General features: G+C 53.5%; 1 protein-coding gene across 1 annotated transcript; it reads right to left on the bottom strand.

Annotated features, from left to right (window-relative positions):
- Positions 1 to 4,425: 4,425 nt before the first annotated feature.
- On the bottom strand, positions 4,426 to 10,998 carry SRXN1 (sulfiredoxin 1). The gene is made up of 2 exons (XM_032351128.1): positions 10,554 to 10,998; positions 4,426 to 6,624 (listed from the first exon to the last, which is right to left on the bottom strand). The coding sequence occupies exons 1-2, from the start codon at positions 10,767 to 10,769 to the stop codon at positions 6,421 to 6,423; spliced, it is 420 nt and encodes a 139-aa protein (XP_032207019.1). The 5' UTR covers positions 10,770 to 10,998; the 3' UTR covers positions 4,426 to 6,420.
- Positions 10,999 to 11,275: the final 277 nt, after the last annotated feature.

The following is an 11,275-nucleotide window of genomic DNA, read 5'->3' on the forward strand; positions in this document are numbered from 1 at the left end:
GAGGAGTGATGAGAGTAGACCACCCTTGAAGTTCTATTGTACAGACAAGAAGACTGAGGCTCAGGGCAATGAATCTGTCTGGGGGGTGGGCAGGGTTCCCTCCTCTGTAAGGGGAGGATAATACCTCCTCCCTCCTAAGGTCGTTGGAGGATTAAATGAATTAAATAAAGCCTGTAAGCTCTCAGTGGTGTGTGGCACACAGTAGTGCTCAAGAAATGCTGGCTGCTACAGCAGTTGTCCTGCGAGGTGAACCCGTCCTCTGACAGGAGGTGGCAAAGTCAAGGTTCAAACCCAGGTCTGTAGGAATCTAAAGCGACTCGCCGGCTCACAACCCTGAAACAATGACAATTATAGTAATTGAAACAAGGACACCACCACCGCCATTAATAAATAGCCTTTTCCACCCCATAGGGTCGCTCCGGGGGTTAGAGCAGAAAGCTATCAGGGGACAGCACCTGCCCCGCAGCCACAGCCAGGGCCATGGACGCCAAGTCTTCCTGTTCCCCGGCTCCCTCCGCAAGGACAGGTTGGCGGCTAACAAAACCTCCCGCTGGGGGCGCCCCCAATCCCGCAGCCTGGGGGGCCAAGCGGGGCCCTTGGGCTGCCCCAGGGAGCTCCCCGGGGGTGGGGGAGGCGAGCGCGGCCCTCGGGCTCTAGCAGGAGCCGCGCGGCCTGGAAGACATTACACGGCTGTCGGCCGGGGGGCGTCGCTCGGAGTTCCGGAGGGGGTCCCGGCGGCGGACGCGCCGGGCAAGGGGACGGCCCCGCCACAAAGCGCGCTTTGTTCTGCGCGCCCCCCCGGGAGCTGGAACCAATGGATTGGCGGCAGCTGAGGTCATCCGTCAGGCAGCGCCGGGGGTCAGGCCCGGGGAAGGGGCCGCGAGGGAGGGCCGGGCGGAGGGCCGGGCGGATGGCCAGCGGGGGTCCGTGTGTGCGGGCCCGCGGTTAACCGCTCTGGGGGCGGTCGCCGCGCCGCTTCGGCCTCAGTTTACCCATCCTTCCCAGACGGAAGATAATGTCTGCCCCGTCCACCTGTCGGGACCACCTTGTCAAGCGTGGAAGTCACGATTCTGAGGATGGCCTTTCGGAGATGAGCTCTCCCTACCTTCCTGCTCAGTGGGAACGCTGGAGTCCGGATGGGACCGCCTGGGCAGAGCAGGCAAGCGGGCAAGCAACTACGGCTGTAAACACGCATGCGTGCGGGAGACAGGGATGAAGGCCTTGCAGCCTCTTCTGGCCCAGGGGAGTCAGGGCCTCTGCCTGCTTCCCCACTTTGACCCTCGATGCCAGACTGAGGCTCTCTCTCTGGCTTCTCACGGCTGACAGGTGGAGCAGCCTAGCCCCTTAGAATCCTTCCCTGTCTCCCCACAGTGTTTTTTTCTGACTGGAGGCAGATTAGATCTGAACACTTTTCTCTAACCCCACAAAGCTACATCCCACTTATTCATCCATTCACACCCCCATCTGTGTGTGCTTCAGGGCTCCCGTCCCTACCATCAGATAATTAGGCTTCGAACATTCCATACAGGGTCTGCTGCGAGATGAGACCATCAAGTCCAAGGAGCCCCAGGAATGGCCCAATGTATTTGTGTGTCCCGGAGAAAGGGCTTGTGGCTTTTTCTGGATTCTCAACCATGTTTGTGACCCAAAAAAGGTTAAGAAGCACTGGCTGGAGTGCAGGGAAGGAAAGCAGCTCCTCCAAGCTCCACTGGAGGAAAACACCCCTGCAACAGCCACCCTGCAGAGCAATCTGCTTATACCTTAGAAGTCAGAATCTGAGCTATGGGTCAGCGGGCAGTCCCTTTCCCAGCGACACAGCTGAGAAAGAACTTGAGAGTGACAGCGGAGGTTGTCTGTAGCAGCAAAGCTGGAAAGCTCAAACTTCCATTAATAGGAGAGTGACTAGGAAGAGTTGATATTCAGACCCTGGGATGCCACATACCAATTAAAAGAATGAGGGGCGCCTGGGTGGCTCAGTGGGTTAAGCCTCTACCTTTGGCTCAGATCATGATCTCAGGGTCCTGGGATTGAGCCCCGCATCAGGCTCTCTGCTCAGCAGGGAGCCTGCTTCACCCTCTCTCTCTGTCTGCCTTTCTGCCTAGTTGTGATCTCTCTCTCTCCCTCTGTTAAATAATAAAAAAAAAAAAGAATGAGCCACACCTCCATGGAATTTAGTCATCCAACCAATATTTATTCAACACTTACTATGTTTTGGGCGGTGGGCCTACAGTGATAAGACAGATCAAGTTTTGTCTGGAGAATATTTTCTAGCCGGTGAGACCAACAGAAACAGACACAAGATAATTTCAGAGAGTGTGATAAATGCCACAAAGAAAATAAAGCCGAGGAAGGTGACAGAATGATGGGGAAGGAGACTATTTAGACAGAATGGTCAGGGGAGGCCCCTCTGAGGAAGTGACCAGAATGAGGGAGACTCTGGGAGACGAGCAAAGACAGTTAATGGGGTTGACGGCAAATAGTGGCAAATAATGGAGTGAATGGCAGAGTGCTGGTGGTGGGGGGGAGGGGCGGAGAAAGGCAATTTGCAAAATAATGTAAAAAAGAAAAGCATGCTTTATTGTACTCTACACACTACACTACTACAAAGTTCGAAAAAGGTCTGGAAGGGTATATGCCAAAGTCATGAAGGCAACTGTCCCAAATGTGGGGAGGGCAAAGGGACCACCAGGACTAGGACTCAAGTGTGTTTCAGCTTGCCTCTCTTTTTAAAATTTTTAATTATTTAGCATTTTAATATCTCAGTGTTTAAAAGGTGAATCACACACATCTAACTTGTGAAATTAAAAACCATTTTAAGTCTTCCATGGTGACTGGGGGGGGGGGAGGAGTTCCAGGGCAGCAAGGGGCCTACGGGGTCCCTACACACTTTCACTGGACCTGAGTTCCTGGGGGCGGCAGGCAGTGGTTTGTCTGGGTGGGGGTCACACAGACTGAGAAGCCCAAAAGAGGCATGTGGCTTAGCCTGAAGTATCCAGAAGCTTGCAAGAGGTACCACCTTTGCTGAACTTGAGACCATCTGGCTTAGCCCCTGCCCCCCACGGAGTAGACTAGAGGAGAGGCCATGATGTAAGACCACAGAGCAGTAGGGGACAGGGTAAATAGAACCTAAAACTCCCAGCCAGATCTCCTTAAGCCTTTGGCTTCTCTGGGCACCTGATGCACCTCCCTCGCAGCCAGGCCCTTCCCTCCACCCCTTTCCCCCAGAACTTGCTCTGCCCGCTGGAGGACCCGCCCCGCTCTGGCCGGCCAGAAAGCAGCGCCACCTCCTGGCGCAAGAGAAAAATGCAGCTCCCAGCCATCAGCGCGTTTCAGAGCACTGCTCCTCTTCGACAGGAAGAAATCAGAGAAGGAGACAAACCATGAGAGACTCTGAACTCTAAGAAACAAACAGGGGGCGCCTGGGTGGCTCAGTGGGTTAAGCCTCTGGCTTTCAGCTCAGGTCATGATCCCAGGGTCCTGGGATCAGGTCCGCATGAGGCTCTCTGCTCAGCAGGGACCCTGCTTCCCTCTCTCTCTCTCTGCTTGCCTCTCTGCCTACTTGTGATCTCTCTCTGTCAAGTAAAAAAAAAAAAAAAAATCTTAAAAAGAAAAAAGAAAGAAAGAAACAAACAGGGTTGCTAGAGGGGAGGTGGGTGGGAGGATGGGGTAACTGGGTGATGGGCATTAACGAGGGCAATGACATGGTGAGCTCTGGGTGGCGTGTGTAACTGATGAAATCACCGAAATCTGCAGCCAACACTAACGATGTATTCTCTGTTGGCGAATTGGATTTAAATTTAAAAAACCATATAATAGTAAAAGAATGACCAATCCCTCCCACTTCAAGTCTGTTTCGCACCGCCCTCTCCCTGTCTAGATGCAGGCCCCTGGTGCTGCCTGCTTGGGTCTTCTGTAAGAAGGAAAAGCTTTTTCAGGAAGGGGCGACCATTCTGGTACCCTAGACCCGTGGGTCAGGAGGCGGTAATCACTCACATGAACCAGTGGCATCTCGTGACGGCAGTTTACAAAACCTGCCCTCAGCTTCCTGACCCTTGGTACAAATCTCAGGGGTAGACAGTCCATTTGACAGCTTGGAAAAAACCTCCAGGGAGGGGCTTGTCCAATGTCCTACGACAAACCGGTGGGTGCACAAGCTAATCTGGTAACCTGGGCTAATCCTGTAACTCAGCCCAATATGGGTGGAGGGGGTGTCACCATATTTGAAAATCATGGCCTCAGTCTGCATTGCGGTCCCTGGACAGCAGCAGCAGAAGTAGCTCCGGAAACTCCTCCGAAGAGCAAATCCACAAGCCCCACTCCAGACCTGCTAAATCAGAGACTCTGGGGGTAGGGCCCAGCCCTCTGTGTTTTAGCAAACCTGTTTGAGAACCTAAACCGGCAGTCTGAAGCAATTACACTCCCTCATTTTTATTAAATAAGCTTTTATTTGGGAGTGATTTTTGATCTACAGAAAAGTTGCGAAAAGAGTAAACAGTGCAAATTCTGCACCCAGCCTACCCCATCATCACTCTACCCTTCACATGTACATTTGTCAAAATGAAGAGGCTGACATTTGTATGTTATTATTAAGTAAAATCCAGACCTTATTCAGATCTCCAATTTTCCCAACGATGTCCTGGATATAACACTGCATTTAGGACTACATTCATTTTATGTTAAATTGGTCACCTCAGTCATCTTTCCCTGGGACAGAGAATGGGTGGGAAAGCTGTTGTCTTGGTTACTAAGCTGGGGAAACTGAGGCTTGAAAACATCCAGGGACGGAGCTCCCTTAGCAGGACAGTGAGAGCAAGGCCTGACTCACTTTGCACCCTTCCTGTCACTCTTCCCTTCATCCAGGACTCTTGTTTCCAGAAACCCCTTTGGAATGTCTCATCTGGCCTGCCCCCATCCCACCACGCAGACCTTGACAGATGCCTCTGGTAGAGCAGGCCCAGCTCTGGGAGAGATCCACCTGCCCCATCACCTCCTCCCCTAGATTTAAGGGCCAGGACAATTCCTTAGTGACTTCAGCTCAGTCAGCTCAAGATTTGGAGCAAAATGAGAGAAACAGTATTTTGCCTCTGTGTAACCATTTGTGATTGATGAAAAAAATGCCACCCATTCTTTGTGGTTGCTCCCAGTAAGAGGTGATTTTGCCACCCCTTGAATCCAGGCCAGCTGTATGATTTGCTCTGATCCAAAGACCTTTGCAAGGGATGTTGTACCAACTCTGGGCCTAGGACTAGAAACCTTGCAGCCTCTACTTTTGCTCTCGTGATACTCTGAAGCCATGTCAATACGCCTGAGCAAACCTGCTGGCGAGACTGCATGAACAAGGACCAAGTCACCCAGCCTTGGGCCTGCCAAATGCCAGGCAAGTGAGTGGGGCCACCTTAGACCATCCAGCCCTATCTGAGGTAACAGCTGAGTGCACACAGCCTTGGGAGTGACACTGGGCACAACCAGCACAACTGTCCCAGTGTGCCCAGCCCAAATTGCAAACCCACAGAACTGTAGGCAAATGAATGACGTGCTTTTAGTGGTCAAGTCTGGAGATGGTCTGTTACACAGCAAAGACTAACCGGTACATAATTCTTTATTTCTCTCTTGGTAGTGGGATTCCAATTTTATTTTAGGAAGCGGTGTGTCAGTCCCAGATGGGCTATGAATGGTCTACTAATTATAACAATTCTGATCCCTACCATCTTAGCTTTCTTTGTAGCCAGGGGTGGCAATAACTGGTTTGGGCCAAGGAGACCTAAGTAGAAATACGCAGGGGGACAGAACAGGAAACAGCCCTTTGAGAAAGGACTGACTTCATGATAGAAGTCAACAGCTGGCTTGGCCATTCTCCCCCCCCAGCCCCCACACCTTTCTTCCTTGAACGCATCCACAATTCCTGGAGGCATAGCAGCCATCTTTGACCATGAAGTAACAAGCAACGAGGAGAAGGCCAAAAGGAATCAGAGATACGAGCCCTGCCTTCGCTAGGGTGTTGCACCAATACCACCTGTCTCCAGAATTCTCTTTGCTTAAGCCACTGTAACCTAGGCTTTCCCTTACTTGTGGCTAAATGTGTTCTACATAATGGGAAATACACGGATGAAAACGTAGGAGCCTTGTCCTTGGGAATCTGGAACCAGGAACAGGTGGCTCTCCAAACTCATCTTCTTTTCCATTTCATTCTCTCAAGAATACCTCGAGGGCCCTGTTTCTGCAGCAGTGGGATCTGGGGCTCCCACATGGTTCAGGAACGAGTCCAAGATCTTGCAGCTTGTGAAACAGGTGCTCAGAGTCAGACCTCCCCCTGGGCACAGAGATGGTGCCCCTGACTGCTTCCTGCATGGTTCAGCCCCCCCCAGAGGCTGGGTGTGTCTTCTGGGCTCTTGGGAGTGTCAGGTGGTGCCTAGGAGGCCGCTATTGTAAGTCTGGGGTAGATGCGCCCAGGTACACCCTGAGGTCCGAGAGGGTGGACTGGACAAGCTTGGCAGGGATGGTCTCTCGCTGCAGCTGCTGGTAGGCTGCATAGCGGTGGCAGCCCCCGAAGGAGTAGAAGTAGTCACCGCCCTGGGCCCCTTTGATCCAGAGGACGTCAATAGGGGGGACGCTGTCTGGATCCTCCTGGAGAAGAGGGCACAGTGTCAGTGAGCATGGCAAAGGGCTTGGCAGTTTGCGACGCAGACTCCGTTAACCTGTGCTGAGCTCTTATAGGGTATTTGCTGGCTCCCGCTGGCTTGTGAGAGGCAACTGTTAAATATTCAGGAATTCTGTGCACTGGTTTTCATCAACTCGGTAGCTTGAAAATCAGCCATGGTGATTTACATCAGGGAAATGAACAGATGCTACCAATCAGGGCTTTTCCCCCCCTAGAGACCAGGTTGTTAAACATTTATCAGTTTATTATTACCATATACACACTATCTGTTTGGCCTTGTTCTAGACTCTGGGAATAAAGCAGAGGTAGAATGGGACAGACACAGCCCCTGCCTTCACGGGACTCTGGTCTGGTGGGGCAGATGGAATGAAAAAGTGAGAGCTGGAGTGATCTATGCTATGAGGACAGTGACACAGGCTGACGGGCCAGGGCCAGGGATCCAAAGGGCCTCTCTGAGGTGACAAGGAAGCAGAGACTGAACGCAGAGGAGTCAGCCTGGGAAGAGAGACAGATGGAATGTTTAGAGTCAGACCCTGACTGCCTAAGTTCAAATCTCAGGTCTGCTACTTAACTGGTACATGATCTTTGACAATGAATCTCTGTGCCTCTGCTGCCCCGTCTATCAAAAAGGGACGAAGACAGGAGACCCCCTCATAGAGCTGTTGAGTTACATGAACTAACATATATAAAGCACTCTGAACAATGCTTGGCACATGGAAAGTGCTCAATAATGTATGCTCTGCACTACCGGAGGGAACAGCATTCCAGGCAGAGGGAAGAGCAAATGCAAAAGACCCGAGGCCAGAACAAGTTCACCATGCTGGAGGCAGCGCAAAGAGGCCAGTGTGCTCATACTGGACTCAAGGTTAAGGAGTATAAGAGGTCAGAAATGTCAGCAGAAGCCAGGCTGTGCAAGGCTGGTTTCTAAGAGCAGTGGGTTGGCCCTGGAGTGTTTTAAACAGTGAAAAGGTGACATGATTTGATGACCCTTCTAGAAAGGTGTCATGAGAGAGTAGTTTGGTGGGATGGACAAAGGAGAAACCAAGGTGAGGCCTTTGCAGGTATCCGGCAGAAGATGTGGTCGTGGATGAGGATGTAGACCAGGACGGGGAGAGGCAGACAGGTTCGGAACATGGTGGCAACTCTGGGAAGACTGGCAGAAGGGCTGAATGTGAGAAGAGAAAGAAGAGAATCTAGGTTGACTTCCTGTTAGGGGCCTAAGCAGCCAGGTGCAGGGTGGGTAAAGCCTGAGGTAGGGCGGGCTAGGGGATGGAGCACAGTGGGGAGACCACATTAGGAGAGAGCTGCCTAGAAGGCTTCCTGCCACTGGCCCATGCGTTTGCTTTTTTTTTTTTTTTTTAAGATTTTATTTATTGGGACGCCTGGGTGGCTCAGTTGGTTAAGCAGCTGCCTTCGGCTCAGGTCATGATCCCAGCGTCCTGGAATCGAGTCCCACATCGGGCTCCTTGCTCCGCAGGGAGCCTGCTTCTCCCTCTGACTCTGCCTTCCACTCTGTCTGCCTGTGCTCGCTCTCACTCACTCTCTCTCTGACAAATAAATAAATAAAATCTTAAAAAAAAAAAAAAGATTTTATTTATTTATTTGACAGAGAGACAGAGATCACAAGTGGGCAGAGGCAGGCAGAGAGGGGGAAGCAGGCTCCCTGCTGAGCAGAGAGCCCAGTACAGGGCTCAATCCCAGGACCCTGAGATCATAACCAGAGCTGAAGGCAAAAGCTTAACCCACTGAGCCACCAGGCAGCCCCCTCCCGGGGTTCTTTTATTATGCTTATTTGATAGATTCATTTATCCATTTATTCCAGAAATGATGACTAAACAGTAAATCCAAGTAGGGACAGGAGGGGACTCTGGACCCCAAAACACCTGCATCTAAATTTCAGCTCCTCCGCTGAGCCGCAGGACACCCGGAGCAAATGGGCTCAGTGCTCCAAGCACCACTCCTCATCTGTAAAATAGGTGTGGATGCTCGTTGGGGCTGCAGGTGAAGAGTCACGGAGCTGATGCCTGTGAGGCACAGAGCACAGCCTGTCCGGCAGCGGGCTATGAACGAGGGGCTGGTGTTGTACAGGCCTTGTGCTGGGCACCGGGGGGAACAGTGGTGGGTGGGTGGAGTCATGGCCCCTCAAAACGTCTACATCCTAATCCCTGGAGCCTGGGAAGGTAAAGGGGACTTTGCAGATGGAATGAAGTTAAGGTTCTGAGACGGAGAGATTATTCTGGGTTATCCAGATGGGCTGAATATAATCACTGGCATCCCTGAAAGTGGAAAAGGCAAAAGAGGAGGTCTGATGTCGCTGGCTTTGAAGATGGGGGAAAGACGCCATGAGCCAAAGAACTAGAAGCTGGGAAAGGCAAGGAAAGGGATTCCTCCCAAAAGCCTCCAGAAGGAATGTGGCCCGTGCTGACACCTTGATGTTAGCCCCCTGAGATGCATTTTGGACTTCTGAATTATAGAATTATGAACTAATACATTTGTATTGTTTTAAGCCACTGGTTCCTGGTAATTTGTTACAGTTGCCATAGAAAATGAATACATATGGTTAAGCAAAGACAGGCTTGGTTCTTGCCCTCACCCGGCATATGGTTCAAGCATGTAAGACAGGTGTCTAAACAGGCCATTCAAACCCAGTTTGATCAGAGCTGTGCTGGGGAGCATGCAGGTGTCTGTCTCCCACCCCCACCTCAGGCCACTAACCTGGTAGGGGGCGTCAGGGAAGACACTGACACTGGGACAGCAAGACCAAGAAGGAGTTAGAAACAGTAAAGAAGAGATGGAAGAGTTCCTGGCAGGGCGGGTGGGGGAAGCCTGTGCAAAGGCTCAGGGGTGGATCCTCCGGGAAAAGCCAGACATCACGCTAGTCAGTGCTGAGGAAACAGCCAGGATATGACCAAAGTCCCTGCTCTTGTGCAGTTGACCTGAGGTGGGAAAGACATACAATAAAACACAAATATATAAGTCAGGTGGACAGAAGTGCTTTATGGAGAAATAGCTCGGGTACAAGAAGAAATCTTGAGAGGCCAGGACAGTGTTAGCAAGGACAGAGAGGGGGCAGAGGCTTGAACCAGGAGAGTGTGCAGGCCCTGTGGCTATCTGGGGCAGCAGTTCCTGGCAAAAGGTACAGTGGTACAAACCCTAGGGCTGAACACCATTCTGGGGAGCGGCAGAGGGGTCCAGAGGGGACTTGGGAGTCTCACGGAGCCACCAAGGGTCTGATGGGGAAAGGTGATACGATCCCATGCAGGCCTAAGCGGACACACGTTCCTTTCCCCCATAAAGTTCCTGCCAGGATCACTTCCCCATTCTTCAACACCCTCCCTCAATGATAAGGCTACCCCTGTCCTCTCCCAGGTCCAGTTCCAGCAAAGGCCTCCCAGCACGCACGACATGTCCAGTCCCACTGCCACGGACTGTGACTGCCAGAAATGACAGCACGGCTTAACTCCAGAGTGTGGTGGCCATGCAGCTGGGCGCTGGAGCCACTCTGCCACTTTCAAACTGCCTAACCTTGGACAAGTTACTTAAAGGAAAAAAAAAAAAAATCCTCCCGTGCCTCAGTTTCCTCATCTGTGAAAGAGGGGCAGTAGTAGCATCTACCTCACAGGGCTGGCATGAAGCTTAGGCACTTGAAACAGCTCCTGGGCACTGCAAGGGCTATCTTTATAAATAGAGTTAGCGATCATTTTTAAAATTATCTCCACCAATCTCCTGCCAGTCCAATAGAGGAAACAGAGGTCCAGAGAGGCCCAGCCCCTTGCTCAAGGTCACACAGCAAATGCCGGGCTCCCGCACAGCGCCTGGAACCAGTGCGGTCTCGCGTCCAGTGTGACCTCCCTCCTGCGGAGCCCTCCCTCCGGCCCGCCTCCCCGGGCCTCACCCGGATCGTGTCCACGAGGCTCTGCACCTTGGCCGGGTCCAGCACGGACGGCAGCGGACGGATGAGCACGCTCAGCGGCACGTTGTGCACCGCGGCGATGCAGCCCGAATGGATGCTGCCGCCCTGCGCGCCGCCGCTGGGCCCGGGTCCCCCAGGGGCCCCCCGGCCGATCCCGGCCCCGGCCCTGCCCAGTGCTCCTCCCGCGCGCAACCCCATTGCTCCTCCGCCGCCAGCTGCCGCCGCCGCCGCGCCGCCCGCGAGCTTTAACCCGGGTCGGGCCGTACCACTCCGCGCAGGCGGCGGGGGCGGCCGCCGGGGCGAGCGCGCGTCTCCTCCACCCGGGAGTGGTCCGGCCCCGCGCTCTCCGCGGCCTGCGCGCTGCGGCCCGCGCGGGACTCGGGCTGTCCGCGGGGGGGCGCCCCACAGCCTCCCCTCCGCCGCGCCGCGTCCCGCAGTGGAAGCGCCCGGGCGGGCTGACTCAGGGTGAGTCCGCAGGTTGTGGGGCGGGAGGGGCGCGGCTGACGCGGAGGCCCTGGTGACTCAGGCCCCCGGCGGGGGCGGGGGCGGGGACGAGGGGGGGTGGGGAGGGGCGGCAGGACCTGCCCAGCGAGGATGAGTTGGCAAAACCCGCGGTGCTCGGCTGCCCCGGCCGTCTGTCGGAGCAGTAGCTGGAAGAGCCAAGGAGGTGATTTAAAACTACGATTCGGTGTTGTCAGGCGCTG

Source organism: Mustela erminea, chromosome 7 (genome assembly GCF_009829155.1).
Source record: "Mustela erminea isolate mMusErm1 chromosome 7, mMusErm1.Pri, whole genome shotgun sequence".
In the NCBI taxonomy this organism is placed as follows: Eukaryota; Metazoa; Chordata; class Mammalia; order Carnivora; family Mustelidae; genus Mustela; species Mustela erminea.